We start from the raw sequence: 20,593 nt of genomic DNA, 5'->3' as shown, positions 1-20,593 counted from the left end.
TAGCTTTTATCTGTACTCATATCACATTTTCGTTCAAAAGCAAAAGAAACTGGGCTGATTCTTGAATTTGTTTTCAATGCCCACTTTAGAAGTTTATTTCACGCCTCTCAGCAAAAAACTTACCACTCACAAACTGGTCTGAGATAAGAGCAAGCCAGACTGCAGTATCAGCAGCAACTTCGGGAGATGTATGCCCAGCCCAATCGGTCATGGCCGTCTTCACCCAACCTGGGCAATAGCAATTCATATATATCTTATGGCCCTCTGGCTGGTCAGAAAGTATCCTCGCCATTAGCCTGGTGTAAGCATTAGCAGCAAGCTTTGACAATGAGTAGTCTGTGAATACTTGTGGCCATCCCGCAGATTCCCATGTTCCATTTTTTACTTGTTCCAAAAATGAGTTCACAGTACTATCAATCAGTTCCTCTGATAGGGAATCGTTATCCTCCAGTTGTTGTCTCAAGCTGACATTTGCAATTCTCTGGTGGGCATCAAACAAAAGTAGATCATTTTGAGATGCGAAGATAAAAGCTATTTGCATATTAGAGAACTCAAGAAGTTATTGCTTTTGACGAATAACAAATATCTTCTACGAAGCATTATAAGGGTGCAGTATTGAAAAAAATTGACTACGAAGTAAAAGAACAAAAGGAATACTCTTCCGACAAGATGAACAAGGGCAATAAGAGTGAGAAGAAGAATATGAATGAAAAGGAACACTAAGGCACTTACATTCCGTCTGCCGTTAAGTCTTCCCAGTCGTGAGGTCACATTAACAATACGAGCGCCAAAAGGAGAAGGCTTCATTAATGGAATCATAGCTTTAATCATACTTTTGGTGCCGAAGTAGTTGGTCCGGATAACAGTTTCTGCATATTCCACTGAATTATCTGTGCCGAAATTGAAATTGACTCCTGCATTATTGATCTAAATACTTCCATATCATTAGCCGAAAGGGCCAGATTTGCCAAAACAGTTAACAGACAAAATTGATTACCACATGAAAGTAAAATAACACCAAATATAGCGTAATGCCCCTCCTTGCTCCCCCACCCCAAGCAAAATAAAAGGAAAATGAAAAAATAATAACTAAGAACACGGTCAAACTGTGAAGTACAAGAAAAATTAGCACCTGGTAGTAAGCTATTGTAACCAGTACGGTTCTATACAGTAGTGAAGCAAGGATTTTCACTAACGGGAGTCAACATATAGAGAAGTAACCACACGAGGAATTGAAGAGATTCAACATATAGTATATAAGCATTAAAAAAATCATATCTAAGCAATGTCATTTTCCAGTAAAGGCGAGTCAATTGACACCGCATTGGACAAGGTAGCTCTGCAAATAGATGTATATGCGACTGGATCAATGCTAGATTACAACAACTACGTCTCAGTCCCAAATAAGTTGGGGTCGGCTATATGAATCCCCATTTCTTCATTTAAGCTCATATCGTATCATCATCATAAAGATATGATAGAGTAGACAAACCAATGCTAGATTATAAAGAGAAAATAGAGTAGATGGATTACCAGTATATCTAAACCATCATAGTTTTCCTTTATCCAGTCAGAAAATGTTTCAATTGATGCAGGGTCCACAATATCCAATTGATGAAATACCACATTCAAACCTTTTTCTTGCATGATTTTTGTTGCTTCTTCACCAACACGAGTCTCTCGTGATGTAAGAACTACTGTTAAGCCATGTGATGCCAGTTGGTGAGCAATTTCAAAACCAATTCCTCTGTTTGAACCAGTCACGACAGCCATAGTTTCATTTGACCACCATCTGAAAATCATCTTCTGTCTATAAGTGTAATGCTCAGAATCAACATCCTAAAGTAAACCAATTTTAACTGGATGAACCATATTCCATCTCGATAATTATGCCATGGAAATAGTGATTATCCAGACCATCTGATAACTAATAGGAACTATTAGCCAAAAGATTATCAAAACATAGCGGAGCGTCATCTTAGTTAGTTACCGAGACTGATTGGCAAGTAATCAAAGAACTAATAATTTTCCAATGATACAGTTACTTTAGGTTATGATTCATAGGAACTCTTATAATATGTTGCATAGATCATAGATGAAGTACAGAGGCAGCTTTGGGAGAATGGAAGTAAACCAATTGTACACCAAATCATTATTCTCATATTTCTTCTCTAAATCTGCTATTAAGCTGATTATACAATCAACGATGTCATTGTTTCCCATCTAACAATACTAGAGCAAACATGCAGAAATAATGCACCAAGCATAACCGTTTTAGGTTTCTATTCTTTGAATGGGGTTCTAAAAACACCTCACATCTTTGCATTTCTAATTTCGTTGTAGCAAAAACATACTTCTAACAGTACAATATTAGAATCCAAACTGCAACATTTGCACTTCAGAGCTGTCTGTCCAATAAGCATAAGAACACACAAACAATCTTCAACCTAAAAATATTTCCTAAAATACGGAGTACATGAAAGTAGGAAAATGAGCTGCTTTTGAGTTTGTCATCCTAACTATGATATTCTTGTATCTCATGCATAAGATGCTAAAACTGAAGATGCCTTTTTTAATTAATAAGTATGCCAAAATTGAATACGCTAGAGTCTGTTCCATTATCTACACATAGTTTCCTCTCTTGTTAATTTAACTAAAACCCAATGCTTAAGCTACACGGCAAAATTAAGCACTTAACAGTTAGACTCTTTGACTTGTCATTTTTCCTCTGAATCAAATGCAGAAACCCTCAATCCAGGCACGGATATTTTCGACTCAATTCAGGACAAAATGCAAAGCATATCAAGAAAGTTTTTTTATGGATCAAAGAACTGACCTTTGTTGATCAGAATAAGGAATAGTACGGAGAAGAGAGATCTCTTGGCGTCTCTGCTCTCTTCTCTCTTGCGCCCTCTCCTTTTTACCCATTATTTCTTCGATTATTAGGGTTCAAAGCTCAAGCTATTCTGCAATTTGGTTCACCCACTACTCATTTCCAGATTTTGTTTTGGTTTCAGAGTTTTAGAGCAAACCCTCGTATTCATATGGTGAATAGTAATAGCATTTGAAGAAAGAAATTAAATTAAATTCTTGTAAATTAGCTAATCTATATTATATGTCTTTCTTTTAAGATAAGAGACATTAGTAGATTTAAATTTTTAAATACAGAATTTTTTTTGTTCCTTCTCACTTGTTTATTGCCCTTCACTAATTAAGAATAGATTTAATTTTTTAAAACTAATAAATACTTTCTTTTTTTGAGATCTCATAAAAATAAGCAATTACTATTCTTAATTTCTTATGGTCCACACCGATAAACCTACTTCTGTGGAATAATTGGGAAATCACATGAGAGATGTGAATTGTATTAAGTAATTTTGATGCGACGAGCTCGATTGAGAAGAGACCAGCTAGGAGAAATTCAATCGCTTGAGAAACGACGAAGTGAGACTCAATCATTAACCTCCTTTATGGGATATCTCGGTTACACCAATTCAATCACCTTTAAAATAAATTTAATTTGGCAAAATAATTACGGGATCGTTTAGTTTAGAAGTAAGTTATGTAAGGGTTGATAATGTGAAGATTTTTACTATATAATATTGAAGTAATTGTCATGCATTTATTGATGCAGTAGTATTTATTTTCCATTTTGGGTGTTCTTCACATCTCAAATTGAAATAATGGCATTTGTCATTAAGACTTGGAAAATAATGCGACTGCTTCTCCAAGTGACACGTTTGTTCCTATGTACAATAAACGGAGTCCAGTTGTCGCCGTCTGAATTCTTGAACTTCCACATATATACTCTTTCCATGTAAACCTAGTTCAACTTTTTAGTTTACTTCGCCTATGCTTCGGGAAATTCTACCGTACGTATGCATTTCGAAGAAATAAACTCGTTCCTTTGGGTTGTTTTTTAGCCCTACACACCATATATCAGGTGAGTTTATCTTTCATCTCGTTATGTTTCCTTTATATGTGTTTAGTATGGATGAAAACATGTTATGGACCTTAGTCTGACTCGACCGCAAAAGTTAGCCCAATCACATGAAGAGTTTAAATGTGGGACACAACACTCTCTCTCATACTAAGGGTTAGAGAGTTGAACATCTGGAGCGTGAACAATTTAATATTGGGACCCAACATTAGTAAATTATGAATTGAGATGCGCTTGACTCTGATATCATTCTATAGATGTGGATATTAAAGCCTTGTAGATAGAGTTGCCTAGTATTTGTATTTGTGAGAGATAACAGGGTACTAGTGCAATTAGTTGAGGTGTGTGCAAGACAACATGGTTGCAAAGAAAATAGTTTTCCATGAAAAATAAAAGTAATGTGGAAAAAGTTCTATCCAAGTGTCATTTTGTGTTTGTATTGTAGGTGATTATATACGATTATAGTGTTTTGATGGAAATGTTTTATATTAGAGAGGGATAAAAATGACAGAATTGTTGATTGAAGCAAGTGATATGGAGTTTGAGGGAGGATATTTGTAAAGGAAAATGACTCATCCAATTGCTCTATGTTGGTGGAAAACATTTTCCTCAGAGAAAAGACTTTCCACAATTCAAAGTAACCGAAAATTGTGAAATGATCTTGTTCGATAGATACCCTTTGTCTCTACGTAGCGTCAGTTAACCGGTCTAATGTCTCTTTCTTTTCTTTATAATCAGTGATAATAAACAAAAGTCGATGAATTGAGTAATCTACTAATCTGTCTAGAATGTACTGTTGTTCGATGACAAAAATGTGTAGACTTTTTTAACTCACAGATACCTCTAAAACTTAACCTATGGATTTTTAACTGGTTGAAGTGTTGTTGCCAGATGTATAAACAAGAAGTGAGTTGTTAAAGTGAAAAAGATGGCATTCAATTCAAAGTTCCAGTTGCTTGTGCTGGCAGTCCTACTGCTAATAACGATTCGCCCAAGCTTACAGACTCGACTAAGAAATGAAAACAAGGTTAAAACTGCCACTTTCTTATCACCAAATTTTGTGCTCGAACCTGGATTAGTTGCTAACAAATTTACTACAACATCGATTTCCCTAAAGGCCATATTGCTATCAAAAGTTTTGATGCTGAAGTAGTTGATGAGTCAAGGAATCCTGTCCCCCTTTATGAAACATATCTCCATCATTGGCTTGTGGTAAGATATTATCAACACAAAGGTTTGGAGGTGTCAAAGTACCATGACGATCTGGGGTTTGAACAGTCAGATTATATATTAGTGAGGAACTCAGGGATATGTGGAAGGGATCTTTTTCAATATTTTGGCCTTGGGTCTGAAACTCGTAAAACAGTGAAATATGTTCCAGACCCTTATGGGATAGAGGTTGGTAATCCTTTAGAAGTACCTCCAGGATATGAAGAAAGATGGTTGCTTAATGTACATGCAATTGAGACACGAGGTTCCGAAGATCAGATGGGATGCACAGAATGCAGGTGTGATCTTTATAATGTTACAAAGGATGAGTATGACCGAGATATAGAACCAAATTACATTGGAGGCTTGAGATGTTGTCATGATGAAACAAGATGCAGAACAAGAGAAGGGTTTCAGGGTCCAAAGAGAAGTTTGTACCTGAAGTACACAATCAAATATGTTGATTGGCATGCCTTCATTAAGCCTGTTAAAATATATATTCTTGATGTCACTGATACATGGAAAAGGCGGAAATCAACAGGACTTAAGCTGTCAAGACATCATTGTCAGGTGATGAACACTTCTAATTTGGTTATTTGCTTTCAATCACTCAGTCCACTGTACTCCTCAATCCCAAACTGGTTGGAATCAGCAATATTAAATCCTCTCTAGGATATCTACATAAACTTTTTGTTGGTTTCCTTTAGAAAGTATTTCCAACTGATGAATGAATAAGAGAGTGATATTACTTATTAAAAAAAAGAGTAATATTGATTTCAGAGGCGGAGTCAGGATTTGAATCTTATGGGTTCTAAATATTCAATGAATTTTAAAGACAAATATAGAGTTTGAACCAAATCTATTGGCTTTCGGCCGGCACTCTCCCTCCACCCCCATAGATTTGACGCTTCAGTATATAAGATCCTAGGAATTGTGCAATTATTTGCCTATGTTATTATTATTATTGTATAAAATGAATGGTAATTGGATTCATAAGTTGCAATGTTTTTGAACCCTTTATCCCCTAGATATTGCGGTCAATAATTTAGTTGAACTTTCTTGATACAGATTGAATTAAAGTTGAGTCATGTTCTGCTGCTGTTGCTAATAATGGATGCATCCATACAAAAAAGATAAGTGTAACTTTGCCTAATGGTGGAAATGTTATCTATGGAGTTGCTCACCAGCATGCAGGTGGGATTGGTTCAACCCTCCTTGGAGAGGTACTTTGAGATGTTAAATTTTTTTTTTTGGTCATAGTCAGCTCAGAATCTAGTTAATTCCACGACTTCCCACTTTGCTAATTTATGCACCTAGGATGAAGTTTTTCTTGGTGATACACTTGTAATGTTGATGGACTGTATCTTAGAGAGGTTGTTTCTGTTTTACTAACCTGAATACAGGAGATTATTGTTACACAATATCAACGCGTCCTGCTTCAAATGTATTTGAGGTGAGGAAAATAATCAAATTATAGTTTCTGTTATGCCACACGGCGTGAACTCCCCAATATTTGGGTCTCCCAGGGGAATTTTCTTCCATCTCTATGATTTGATCATTCATGCATCAATCCTGTACTTCTTTGGTCTCCTTTTTCTCTCGATTAAGAAAGTGACATAGGCTTGGCCAAATTTCTTCAGACCTAAAAGTCAAGTTCCCTTGTAAACCAGTCTACTGATAAAGGACCTGAACGATGCCAATGGGTCGATCTTAAGGCAAAACTGTCACAAGCATCAAACTTTTAGGGACTCATTTTGTTGATTGCAATTGTTATCTAGATCCTAAAAATTGTAGAGTATTGCTTTGTTTCCTCTTCAATGTCTGGGAAAGCTTAATAGCTGTCTCTTTGTTGTGTGGTTGAGATAATTTACTTAATCAAACCTTTGAAAGTTAGTTGATAGGGTGTCGCCTTCTGTGGATTACAAATCCACACTCCCTTTGCGAGTTGATTAGTGGATGCTAGTCCTTGGTCAATCTTCTTGGGGCTACGAAGTTACACGTGAAGCTCTCACAAAGGGTTGGTGTTAAGCTAAGCACTGCTTGGCTCCTTCTTTCTCTGTGTACTGTGTTTATCTGTATCACAATAAAATCCTCAATCAACTTCAGTACTATGGTTAGTGAATAAGGTGACGATAATGATTTGTAGCGTATCTATTTGAAGTTGTCTTGATCGTCTTGTGATCGTTTCGATTCGTCAAAGGAATGCAAGGTCTGCTGATTACTGTTTCTTGTTTCTCCACTAAATTGGTTCAGGATGGACGGGTTATATGCTCATCTCTTCCAATCTATGGAGAAGGAAAGGAACCAGGAAATGAGGCTGGTTATATTGTTGGTATGTCCACTTGTTATCCCAGGCCTGGCTCTGTCAAGATATCCGAGGGAGAGACTCTGACTTTATTATCAAACTATAGCAGTGATCAAAGGCATACAGGAGTTATGGGCCTGTTCTATATATTGGTTGCTGAAATGTCACGGCAATCTAGCTCTATCCTGCATTCCAGAGACAATGTAAGATCTTGCTTCATGTTCTTATCTGAAATCTGTTCAGGTGATCTGATGTAATGAACTTTCAATTAATGTCTAAAAGCTGAATATAAATATTGTCTGTGTAGATAGTTGGTATGCTAGGAAGGTTTTGAGAGTGGGGCTATAGCTTGTGAGGAAAAAGATGTCTGAGAAGCCACTTCGTCGGAGCAAAGAGTCTGGGGTTCGGGTGAGATGGCAGAAGCTGGTTGGTTTTTGGTGTGAACTTCACCTGTTTAGTTTCTGGCTTACAGTCAACAATAAGTTCAATAGGTACATTATCAGTATATGTTAGGTGTTCATCAATAAGTCACCCCTCTAGTTAAAGTGTGTAGATGAAAAAAAATCGACAAGCTTAAGTAGCCATCTATGTATTCTGCCCATCCATTTTATTGTTTCAATGGCCTCCTCTCAAGTACCTCAAAAGATCCTAAACTTAGTGTTCCTTGTTTCTGCAGATGGGTGATATTGTCATACTACATAATGCTGTTTTGGCATTAGCAGGGTTTGGAATTGCAGCACTTGTTGCTGCAACGGTAACTTATCAACATCAGAGCGAAAGAGAAGAAGGGTGTGAATCGATCCTAATGTGAGGTTCTTTCAGCCTAACCTCTGGTGACCGGTATAATGTACCATGTGATCAACTGTTTCGACTCAAGTTGGTTCTTGGTACATATGCTAACTTTTAGGCAGTTAAATTGTAGATATTTTAGTCTATGGGGTGCTTGCTTAGTTTTCTAACTACATGTTGCATATAGTGTATATATATATATCTGTTAGATAGTGTGTACTTGAGAATAACTTTATAGAGATGTAACGCGTCCAAAGCTAGCACAATCATATCTGTAGGGTGAAACAAGCCTCTTAATGAATAATGAGAGTGACCACAAAATGAATCTCGGGGCCCAATTCAATTCGAAGTTAGCTCAACAGGTGAGGTGAAGATCGTTTAAGGACTATATTAAGAAGGAGATTATTGTCATTTATCCGCAGCTTAGGTGTGACACCTGGATTGTGGATAACATAACATTATAATATAGAAACTAAAAAAAAGTGCACTAGGGGCGACTCTGTCAAGGTGAAAACTTAATCAGACAGAAACTTATTGCCTTGAGTCACACTGATCAATTTTTATTGATTACTCAAACTATATTATCTTTGATATTTTATTCTTTCTATACCATTTATTCCCTGAAATAGATTTTTATAATAATAATAATAATGGGGTCTTCGCAATGCAAACGTGTGGTCATAATTTTCTTCCTTGGCATAAAAATGAGTTGAAGTCATCAAAATTGTCGCTGTTCATCCTTTTGCACCCAACAATATTTTAGATGCTGTGGGCCAGCTAATAAATATATTTAGGGTTAGATTATTTCTAAAACAAGGTTATACCATGATTACAACAAAGAGCAATATGCACCTTCTGCATGGACAGAAATTTTCATTCAGAAAATCCCATATTTTAGTGAAAAAATTATCCCAATTTTAGTTAGTACGCATAATTAAGTACTAATGGACACATTTAATCTTCTGATATTTAATTCAGAACGTAAATAGAAAAACCAATGGACTTTACTCTATATAAATATTTATTACATTTAACTGTGCCCAAAAATACAATCAAGCTCTGTGCTTCTTTCACTATATGCTATATAATAATCCAGGGATAACTCAACAATTTGAAAAAAAATTGATCATAAAAATTGCAATAATTAATAAGGAATGAATTGTCACAATCACGTCGTCTTTATTTCACCTAAAAACAATAAACACGTGGTTTGACATCTGACATCCTTCCATTGGTCCACGATTGCTGCGTTTTATTCACGAAACCAAAATTGGGCCTTTCACCTTTTTCCTATTGATCTTCTCTTTTTGTGGAAAATAAAGCTACCACTCTTGCTTACTCCCTCCGTTTTTTTCTACTTGTCAAATTTTAATTCGATATATCTATTAAGAAAATAATAATTGTTATAGTAAGTTTATCATATTTTAATTCATAGGTCTCAAATATATTTATTCACTACATATTTCAAAGACATTAACTTAATTTCCATGATATTAATAAATTGAAGGTATAATAAGAAAATAATTATTTTTGATTTATCGAAAATAATTATTTTTGATTTATCAAAAATAAAAATAAAAAAAATTAAATTAAAAAATATTTGACAAGTTTATAGAAACGAAGATAATACAAACTTATAATCAATCAACTTTACTCCTAATTATTTTATGGTAAAAATTTCGAAAGCCAAACAAACTTGTTAATCATCATTGTTTCGAAAAGAAAAACATCATCAAGATTACCTTCCTCGCACTTCGGAATATTATTAAAGCAAGAAACTTTTCAGTTACTATTAATTGACCCATTTCAGCTTTAGTGTAAATTAAATATTTGATTTTTTTGCTTTAACTTAATAAAAACAAATTTAATACTTATACTTAAATCGAGGATCTATCCTTGTTTGTGATATTATACTAAGTATGTTATTATTATTGTTGATAAAAAATCAATGTAATAATAGTGTTTAGTCTTGATCTTAAATTAGTCACGTAATAAACGACCTTAAATTCAGAAACTTCGAATTTTGACCCGAATAAAACCGGGTCTATTCATCGGGTCACTCTCAAAGAAGATCCTCCACAAATATTCTCTTCTTCTTCTCCCCTCTTCCAATAACAAATCTAATAATTTCTTCTTTTTCCTCCACTGTAAGGTACCTTCTGTTCAAAGTAGCGTTAGATCTGTGAAGAAAAGATCCATTAAAAAAAATTCAATCGTTTTGCCTATGCTGTGAAAAAATCGGAAAAATCAATTTTCTGGCATGTCAGTGGCTGGAGAGGCAGTAGAGCATGTGAATTTTCCAGCAATGGCAACAAAGGACCGGTCCGGATGTTGTAACCCGGTGAAGAAGGCCGGCCCGGTTTCGTTGGACCATGTGCTATCAGCTTTAGGTGAGACCAAGGAAGAGAGGGAGTCGAGAATCAGAAGCCTGTTTAGTTTTTTTGATTCTGACAATGCGGGGTACTTGGATTATGCGAAAATTGAAAAGGGTTTGTCTGCTATGCAAATTCCAGCGGAGTATAAGTTTGCTAAGGAATTGTTGAATGGTTGTGATGCTAATAAGGATGGAAGGGTTGATTATCAGGAGTTTAGGAAATACATGGATGATAAGGAGATGGAGCTGTATAGGATTTTTCAGGCTATTGACGTGGAGCATAGTGGATGCATCTTGCCAGAGGAACTATGGGATGCCCTTGTAAATGCTGGTACTTTACTGTTATTCATTCTCTTAAAATGCTTTACCTTCCTGGTTCCTAGATTAATGGTTAAGTATGATATTGACCTTTTGATCACTGGGGGAGTAAGTGGTTTGGATGTACAATACAACTGTCTATTGTGGTTCATAAAAGGAATCTATCTTATTGAAAATTTGCACCGTTGAGGTCCCAGAACTAGTTTGATAAGTCCTGATTATTTGTTCAGATACATATTTGAAAGTTTGAACCTTAAATGGATCTGCTATTCAAATTGAGGTTAAGGGATCAGTTGCCAAACTGGACTTAGTTGGAAGTTTGTGTTTAATGTATGCTCTGTTGGGAGCTGTGGAATGAAACACACTGGAAGAATAACCACAGTTACTTCATTAGTATAAACAAATGAATGAAACCCAGATATAACGTGGAAAATCCTTCTGAGCTTTGCACTTGTTGCACCAACATTACTGTGTTAGAGAATTATGCACTAGGTAGTTTCAAATATCACAAAGCCCTCGAGAGATTTACCACCCAAAAGAGGAAACTTTCCTCCTGTACCTGATGCATCAAACTTCCTTTCACCTTACTGCTCTCTGGAACTTTCTTTTATTGTAGTACTTAACTTTTCTGCTAAGAAGCTTGTTCTCGGTATTTTCTGCGCAATCTTTGTGGAACATCTGAACTTGTCTCCCAGTGGTTGTTCTTACACCACTGTATATTGCTCACTCGTTGAGAAGATATCACTAGTCATCATATGGATGTATAGGGATCTCATCATCTTCTATCCATCATAACCTCACTCATGGTTAGGCGTACAGGGGTTTTATTTTTCCCGTCCACAACTCCACCTCATACTTTTATCTCAAATTTTCAGAACAGATACTATGAACAGTGACTTTACATGAAGAGTTGTCCATAAGTATGAATAATGATGTTAGGTATTATACCCATATGTGTAGATATAATATATATGTATCTATTCTGTGCTTGTACTTATCAATAACACTCAGATGCTTCAATCCTTACGTGCCAGTTGTTGAGGAATGGAAAGTAAAATGTTCATGATAAACTTGAATCTCAGAATTTAGTTATTTTCTTAATAAGCTCCCCATCTGATGAATTTTCCATGATCTGGATATTCAAGTATTTTTGTCGAGGAGCTCTGCCTTCATAAGGTAGGGTTAGTCTACGTACACACCACCTTCCCCCGGACCCCACTTGTGGGATTTCACTGGGCATGTTGTTGTTGTTATGTTCTAGAGCTTTGGAGATTGTGGTTGGCATTTTGCTGAATTTGCTTTAGAAAAGTAGTGATTGGTTGATACAAAATCAATCTTTAGAATTTTTTCTTTTTGAATAAAATGATAGAGCACTGATCTACTGGTCTGGGTTGGCCTTTCTCTGTTTATTATTTGTATTTGATGAATAGAGGACTTCAATCTCAATAGTATAAAGGTTCCAGAAGTGTGCTACCACAGTTTTACAAAGTTACATGTATATGGAGTCTTACAAATTAATAAAATTCACTAAGTCATTTATATCACCTATGTAAGAAGCTGTTTTAAGGCTTCAAGCAACTATGCTTTAAAATCTCTCCAACAATCAACAAGTTATTTCCCCTCATAGTATCTCCTGGTTTATTACTTCCATAAGGACCACACAATGCATAGGAGAGTTGTTCCCCTCTGTTGTTTCCATGCACCATCTTTGCACTTTGTCTCAGTGCATGGTTGCTATCAGAGGCCACCTCAATCTATTCTCCTTTGTCCTGGATCTCCACTAGTCATTTATTCAGTAGATAGGAAATGTCGTGGGATAAGTAGTCCCGCTTAGCTGACTTGTTACTTTGATAATCATGTTGGTGCATTATGCTATTTTAGTTGTTCAATTCTTGCTTTAATGAGCAAGATGTTAATGTTTAGCTGTTCGCAATAATAGTAGTAGTAGTAGTATTTTGATGCACTGAGGTGCCACTTCTCTAAGCTCAGATGGTTTTTGGTTTGTCTTCAATTTAGCTAGTACGGTTTCCCCACTTTTAGTCTGATTTTGAAGATGCTTTTGCACTTTCTTTTCTGGTGCCTGTGATATATAATTTTTCTAGTTCTTAATTTTAATTCTTAGACTATTTCTCACGGGACTTCTTCAATTCTTTGATTTAGAAATATGCAGAGTAGATTGTCAAGGCTTATACTGAGCTAAATTATGTGGTTAATAAGTTGGCTGGTTGATGATGATATGATGCTAGAATTCATATTCTTGTAGCTATAGGATGCTTAAGATGGCCATGATGTTCTCTACAAGTTACTCATAGTTGAGGAGAACTGTCCTTTACATTGAAATTAGTTAACTCTTTCTTTCTCTCTGCTCTAGACTAAGAATTACATTTAGCTGAGTTTGAGTTTACCGTTATGTAATCAAGCTGGGGTCCAGCATAATCAGGTCAAGAGTTGGTGTTTTGAAGCAATTCTGTAAGCGTTAGGGAAACCAATTGTGTATGGATTGTGTGTTTTTTCCGTAAATATGAGCAAAACAACAGGACTACCCTTTTCCATATCAATTCTGCTTCTTTTGAGTCAGTTTAACTTTAACACTTTTGGAGCATGTTCCTAGCGCTTTTTGGTATAAGTTGGTCCATGCCCTTCAATATCAGAGATGCCTACACTAGTTGGAGCTCTATGGAAGTTAGAAAATCCATCAGAAAAATCTGGATCATGACCCCAGCTTGTATTTTTTGGGTTATTTGGAATGAAAGAAACAGGAGATATTTCGATGGAGTTTTGACTCCAATTGTAAGCTTAAGGCTAGTTGTTTGGTTAACCTTTTTAGTTGGGCCAACTTTTCCCCTGTAAATATCTTAGATCACTACCTGGACTTTGTCAGCTCTTAGCTCTATAAGTTATTTGTTCTTACTGAGCTGACAGATCCCCCTTTTGTATCTTTGCATCTACTGGATGCCTTAATGAAATCTCACTTGCTTCATCCAAAAAAAAAAACTTAATAATTTGTCTCTGTTCTCATATACTCGAGATTCTTTTACTCTCATGCTTATTCCGAACTGACTCACAAATCTCTAAACAAACTGACATTTGATAAATATGGGACTACTGTCAGCATACCAATAAAGATTGAAACTTATTTCCAACTGGTTGTTGTGCCTACATCTATACTTCAGTTGTTTTTTGAAAATAATGAAAATTTACTTGGTTAATTTTGTTTGTTGAAAAGCTTTTTGGGTTGTTTTAAAAACCTAAGATTATTTCTTAACCAAACAAGCTGACCTCTTATTCAAAAAAACAAGCTGACCTAAAAAAAATTCAATGCAAACAGGGCTTATGTTCGAATTGTACAGTATGAATTGGGTTGTATGTACCTTCACTATTACCACCACGTATGAGCTTCCCTATTAATTGTGGGAAATTGAGAGATTTCTCATGCAAGAAATAGGGTAAGGTGCCTGACAACTAAGTCCTTCAGATGGTGTTTTCCCGTCGTAATTTTTTTTTTTCTTTTTGTCCATTTTTTTTTTTTTTTTCGTTTTCCCTTATGCTACAGATTCAGTAATGTTGCTTCATATGATAATTAGCTATGTGCGTGACACTGTTGATACTTTGTGCTTTAATTAATTTTATTCTTTTCTAGAATCTAAATATGGGCACTTGGAAAATAATTATTTGTTCTTTCCTAGAGCATGGTTGCTCTACTCGTTGCCTTTGGTAAATTGTTGACACAAAATTTTAGGGCTTTTCAGTCTATTTTGGCTTGCCCATCAGTATTAAGTTCCCTTGCTCTCCTGGTCCATTTTTCTCTGTCTGCAGGAAAAGTACTTTTTTTCAATTTCATGCTTACTAAATAAAGGTGCCAAAACGATGGCCCATTAATGAATTTGCATAACAAATTCAAATTGGATTATCCATTTATTAGCTACATACTAATTTCTCCTCTGTTATCACTCAATGATTTCCTTTATGATTCTCTTCTCTTGGAATCTATTTTGTTTCTGGCTAGAGGAGTTTTCCATGCTCATTTCCATGTTTTTTAGTTGTCTTCCTCTTATAAGCTAGGGCAGTTTCTTTCTTGCAGGAATAGAATTAGATGATGATGAACTCGCACGGTTTGTGGAACACGTGGACAAGGATAATAATGGAATTATCACTTTTGAGGAATGGAGGGATTTTCTTCTACTCTATCCTCATGAGGCCACCATTGAGAATATTTACCAATACTTGGAGAGGGTATGTCTTGTAGATATTGGGGAGCAGACAGTCATTCCGGAAGGCATCAGTAAGCATGTTCATGCATCCAAATACCTGATTGCAGGGGGAGTTGCAGGAGCTGCTTCTCGTACTGCCACAGCACCTCTTGATCGCCTTAAGGTCATTTTACAAGTGCAAACAACTCATGCTTCAATTGGTCCTGCAGTCAAAAGCATATGGAAGGAAGGTGGTCTATTGGGGTTTTTCCGTGGCAATGGGTTAAATGTGTTGAAGGTTGCACCAGAAAGTGCAATTAAGTTTTACGCATATGAAACCTTGAAAAATGCTATTGGTCGTGCCAGGGGTGTTGAAGACCAGAGAGACATAGGAACTTCTGGGCGTCTTGTGGCTGGTGGAATGGCAGGTGCAATAGCACAAACTGCTATCTATCCCATGGATCTTGTTAAAACTCGGTTACAGACTCATTCATGTGAGAGTGGAAGCGTTCCTAGTCTGCGAAAACTATCAAAAGATATTTTTATACAAGAGGGACCTCGGGCATTTTATAGAGGATTGGTACCATCTCTACTTGGAATCATCCCTTATGCAGGCATTGATTTAGCAGCATATGAAACTTTAAAGGATTTGTCAAAGGTTTACATTCTTCATGATAGTGGTACCGCTTTAACTTGTGCCTTCTCAACTGTTAGTACTACCTATTTTCTCCAAGACAATGAAAACTAATTTCCTACGAATTGTGCATGTAATGCAGAAGCCGGCCCTCTCGTGCAACTGGGGTGTGGGACAATTTCAGGAGCCCTGGGAGCGACATGTGTTTATCCTTTACAGGTTATTCGGACCAGGTAAACCTGCAGTTTGATTCTTGGATCCAAACAATTGCCATTTTCTTCCCCTTCTATTTATTTGGATGGTGTAGCTTTCTGGTTTATCAAGTGACGTGCCCTTTTTTTTTAACTCTAAATTGTATTCTTTCTAGAATGCAAGCTGATTCTGCATACAAAGGTATGGCTGATGTGTTCCGAAAAACAGTTCAGCGTGAAGGCTTCAGGGGATTCTACAAAGGACTTTTTCCAAATCTTTTAAAAGTTGTGCCAGCAGCAAGCATAACCTATCTTGTATACGAATCAATGAAAAAGAGTCTAGATCTTGATTAGCTGACATAGAGTCAGCAACAGATTTAAGGTTCAAACTGCTGATGCTGATGCTGATGAAGATGATGATGATGATAATGTGACATTAAATAAGATAAATTTAGCTCATTGGTGATATGATTATCAAAATCATACACCTGATTTTTGACTCCCCATTCGATATCGGCGGGGGTTGTAGTTATAGAGTTTTCTCTTGTAGATTCAACTGACAAATGACTACGTTGGCAACTGAGAATAGTCCTCTTTTACAATGTATGTCTGAGTTATAGGAATATCCATTCTACACTTTTTGCCAAGTAAATGTTAAATGAATACAGTGAGGTGCAGACCTTTAAGGTTTTTGCTATATGGATTATATGCAAGTGAGATTCAACTCTTTTATGTTCTCTGCACTTACTTTATGCACAAATAAAACAATTGTAATAATAATGGTAATTGTAAGTCAAGAAAAACTAACCTCTAATGCTCTATAAGTGTAAAGTAAGTTGTACAATCATCTATTTAATATGATCCTAAGACTTAAAATAATATTCTAGTTCTACAAACACGTGTTAATCAACGCATTAGTGCTGGTAAATTAAAGAAACAACAAATTGTGTGATTCACGGTTTAGAGAGGATAGATTGCACACAGACCTTACCATTACTTCATGGCGGTAGAGATGTAGTTTCCGAAAAGCCCTCGGCTCAAGTGCAACTGCAGATAAATTAAAGACGGAACCTTTTTCTTTTGGGACATGTTTTATCTGATGAATTACGAACATGCATTTTATGAGAGGTTTTTAATCTTTATGAACAGTCTCTCAATTAAAAACTTTATAGTGAAGTTTCTAGTTTTACAAAATAGCGAAAAGCTACTCAAATACTTTTTCATTTTTTTTGCAAAAAACTAAAATACTTTTTTTTCTCCAAATTAATAAAAATAATAATGATTCATCGTGCTGGGGTATATTTTCTTGCAGTTTGGATTGGACAAGAGTTGCATACGTTACAGGAGTTTGTTTTGCTTATTTTACTTTACTCACTAAAATAAATAAATTAATTGAGAAGATTTACTTACTATATTTATTATTATTGGGCCGAAAATTTTTCAGACTTTCTTTAGAGGCCCAATAGGTGAAAGCTAGTAGTATAAATTTAGCCTATTCTACCTCACAGAGGCAAAGAAGGAACAGAGCTTAGGGTTTTTTTATTGGAGGTAACTCTCGTTTTCTGATCATCTCTTAGAATTGTATTCTTTTTATCTTGTACTTGCATGCGTGATTATTAGAAAATATGAATCTATATGTATATTTGAGCCGATTGTGTATAAGGATTACACTGGGTGGGTATGTTGTTGTTTGTTTGTTTAATCTATCAGTGTATTGGTCATTGATCCCTAGGTTTAAAATTTATGTAAATGTGTAAGCAGAATACATTTATAATGCAATATTTTTGGGGAGCCAGTCTATGTTTGTATCTTAGAAAGATCCCCATGTTTGTGATAAATTGTTGTTTGAGGGGAAAGAAAAATGAGTATTGAAACCTTGGTCATTAACTACATTATTGTGCAGAATTAGGCAAAATAAGTTTCAGCTTTTATTTTTATACGTCTTGTAAGCCTATGAGGACTGAATCTGTTGGTACATGTACTCACTTGGGCATGCCTTACGTTGACAATTGAGTATGCATGCCTATAGGGATGAACTATTCATACCAGAAGGGTTATATATCCATAATGAGATCTGAAGAATTCATAGTTTTAGGATTAGGGGAAGGCAAATGCCAATGGGTGCGTGTTGGATTTGCCAAAATAGTGTATTTTTTGTGGATTCGCCAAAGTAGTGTATTTTTGATGAATCCAACAAGGGTGCTGCATCAAAGTGCAGAGTGTGTGCAACTAAGGGCAAGGGGGTTCCATTTTATCATGGAATGGGCTAGAATATAGGTAAATTGATGTAAAAGATTCATAGCTGATTTTATTGATGAATGTGCTATGTCTTTTAATTGGGTTTGTTTCTCGAAGACATGACTTGCTGATCTTGGCCCCCCTCTATTACCTACTGCAATTTCTTTTATGAATGTTTTGGTACGATCTCTTAATTTTCTTAGTTTCTGCTTTCATTTGATTGACAGCAACTTGCAACATCTGTGATCGTACAAAAGCTTCAAGACAATATGGTGAGTGACCACTTGAAATTCTTCAAGATTTTGACGTTGGGTTAGTTGGCAATTGTGGTTTCATGTTCTTTTCCTGTGGCTTTATCAGGGTATTCCAAAGATTTCAAATGACACGGACTTGCTTCACCCTCCTGCTGAGCTTGAGAAGCAAAATCACAAGCTTAAGCGTTTGGTCCAATCACCTAATTCTACTTTTCTGGTAATCTACTATCAATCACTGATATTTTAGATTTCCTTTGATATATGTATTTACATTATATGATTCCTTGCCTTGCTCTTGTTTAACGTATATATACTGTCGCAGGATGTCAAATGTCAAGGCTGCTTCCAAATGTAAGTAACTGAAAATTAGTGGTTAATATCCTCGTTTTTACAAGCGTGTTACTACTTATGTACTAATAATTTTATCTTATTCTTACAGAACAACAATTTTCAGCCACTCACAAACCGTGGTTACATGCCCCAATTGCCAGCAAGTGCTATGCCAGCCAACTGGTGGCCGCGCAAAACTTACTGAAGGATGCTCTTTTAGGGTTAAAGAGAAGGATATGATGGTCTTGGGTTGATACTTGCTAGAGGTGCTTTTCAGCTATGATATATTTTAAACTAGGTTTTTAACGAATGAGTTGGACAAGAGAACTTTTTCTTTGCTCGGTACTTTTTTTAATGGCATTCTGACTATAATATTGTCCATCTTGTTAGTCTTGACACATTTTGAAGTAATTAATCTTCTACTCCATGTTTGCTCATTCATGTGTTGGTTTTGATGTTTAATGCTAGAACTGCATCTTATTCTGATTTTGTTGAAATAAATGGCTCTTAGTTCCATTGTGTATACATGCTTTGAGTCTCTCTGTTATGATTCAAACACGTTTCTTTATAACTTGTTTACTGGTGAAGACTAAAGTGTGCCAAGAAAGTAGTGGAATTGGGGAGAACAGGATGACAGGAATCAGGATACATCGACACGATAAGGTAACAAGAATCACTGTATTAAGAGGAACTTCAACCCAAAACAAGCATACATTACATATACAGTGAAACTTCAAGTGAAGCTTCAAAGTCAGCCGAACATTTGAATGTATATGAAAAACATTAACCCAAAACACAACAAAGAAAAAAAAAAGATCTGGAAGAAAGGCATAACCTTCCCTTTGCCACAATGACTTGCCTGTGAGTCCTTGACATCCACTTAGATTAGATGCATTAAAGGGGTACTTGTTTTCATTGTCATCCTTGATTTTGTCATATTCTTCTTTCTCTTCTTTCTCCACATCTTTGTTGTGTCTTAGTTTGAGATGATGGTTTCTTTTGGGCTCAAGAAGACTATATGTATGGATAGTGGAGTTGTGGAACCCAATACTTCCTCACCATGGTAGAGAAATGACAATTCTAGAAGGGTCACTCTCCTAGAATTATTATGTTTATATATATTAGGTCCTCCTGTTTATCTACCACATGAAACAAATGTGTGTCATCTCTTTCAAACACATATTTTTGAGATTTTATTTACTTAAAGACAAGGAAATCTATCCACTCTCCATGTGGAGAAAAAGCAAAAGATTAAAGAAAATACCATTTGGAATTTGGGGGGCTAAAGTTAGCTGACAAGTGGAGAGAAATGGAATGTGCCTTCTCAAAAGGTGCAAGTTAAAGAATACAATTAAAGTGTGGAAAATGTTAGAGGGGAAAACAGTTGTAGCAAGTTAGCACTTAGCAGCCTTCACAAAAGTAGAGTATTTTATTTTTATTAATATAAGTAGGTGTTTGCATAAGGTTTTGCTTATCAATTCTGCTTAAAATTTAAGCTTTAATTTAAATCACGATTTTGAATTTCAAATTTTCTAAAAGGTAGGATTTCAAAGTTTGCAAAAGAATTGTTCGTATCGTTTGAAAAGATTATATTGAAGAATAACTAATTAGTACTATTGCTGACTATTTGATCTTTGTAAAATTATGTGTATTAGAGAGTTTGTAATAACAAATGATCACAAACATTTATTCATAAAAGAAACATCAAAATATGCAATTTACGGATATGACGTTTTAGAATATTTTGATACCTTGTTTATGAATGATAATTTACTCATATGATAAGATTGTATAATAATTTAATAATTATCACATGAACTT

At 35.6% G+C, this 20,593-nt stretch overlaps 3 protein-coding genes and 1 pseudogene across 4 annotated transcripts; 3 read left to right on the top strand and 1 right to left on the bottom strand.

Moving 5' to 3' along the window:
- Positions 1-79: 79 nt before the first annotated feature.
- Positions 80-3,062, bottom strand: LOC125828751 (uncharacterized). The gene is made up of 4 exons (XM_049508083.1): positions 2,837-3,062; positions 1,534-1,792; positions 733-927; positions 80-481 (listed from the first exon to the last, which is right to left on the bottom strand). Exons 1-4 carry the CDS (start codon positions 2,926-2,928, stop codon positions 86-88), a joined length of 942 nt encoding a protein of 313 aa, XP_049364040.1. The 5' UTR covers positions 2,929-3,062; the 3' UTR covers positions 80-85.
- A 1,806-nt stretch (positions 3,063-4,868) lies between these two features.
- Positions 4,869-8,269, top strand: LOC125828940 (uncharacterized; annotated as a pseudogene).
- Positions 8,270-10,353: 2,084 nt separating this feature from the next.
- On the top strand, positions 10,354-16,680 carry LOC125828621 (calcium-dependent mitochondrial ATP-magnesium/phosphate carrier protein 2-like). Of its 2 annotated transcripts, none has more exons than XM_049507940.1 (4): positions 10,354-10,948; positions 15,017-15,805; positions 15,902-15,992; positions 16,127-16,680. In XM_049507940.1, exons 1-4 carry the CDS (start codon positions 10,504-10,506, stop codon positions 16,302-16,304), a joined length of 1,503 nt encoding a protein of 500 aa, XP_049363897.1. In that variant the 5' UTR covers positions 10,354-10,503; the 3' UTR covers positions 16,305-16,680. The 2 variants fall into 2 exon arrangements, with proteins under 2 accessions (XP_049363897.1, XP_049363904.1); XM_049507947.1 differs by having other exon boundaries at positions 10,747-10,948; positions 15,003-15,805.
- A 1,709-nt stretch (positions 16,681-18,389) lies between these two features.
- Positions 18,390-19,209, top strand: LOC125828891 (40S ribosomal protein S27-1-like). The gene is made up of 4 exons (XM_049508208.1): positions 18,390-18,460; positions 18,549-18,659; positions 18,765-18,793; positions 18,882-19,209. The coding sequence occupies exons 1-4, from the start codon at positions 18,458-18,460 to the stop codon at positions 19,024-19,026; spliced, it is 288 nt and encodes a 95-aa protein (XP_049364165.1). The 5' UTR covers positions 18,390-18,457; the 3' UTR covers positions 19,027-19,209.
- Positions 19,210-20,593: the final 1,384 nt, after the last annotated feature.

Source organism: Solanum verrucosum, unplaced genomic scaffold, assembly GCF_900185275.1.
Source record: "Solanum verrucosum unplaced genomic scaffold, falcon-dt-bn FXZP01000102.1, whole genome shotgun sequence".
Taxonomy (NCBI): Eukaryota; Viridiplantae; Streptophyta; class Magnoliopsida; order Solanales; family Solanaceae; genus Solanum; species Solanum verrucosum.
This window is presented reverse-complemented; position numbering and strand designations above follow the sequence as displayed.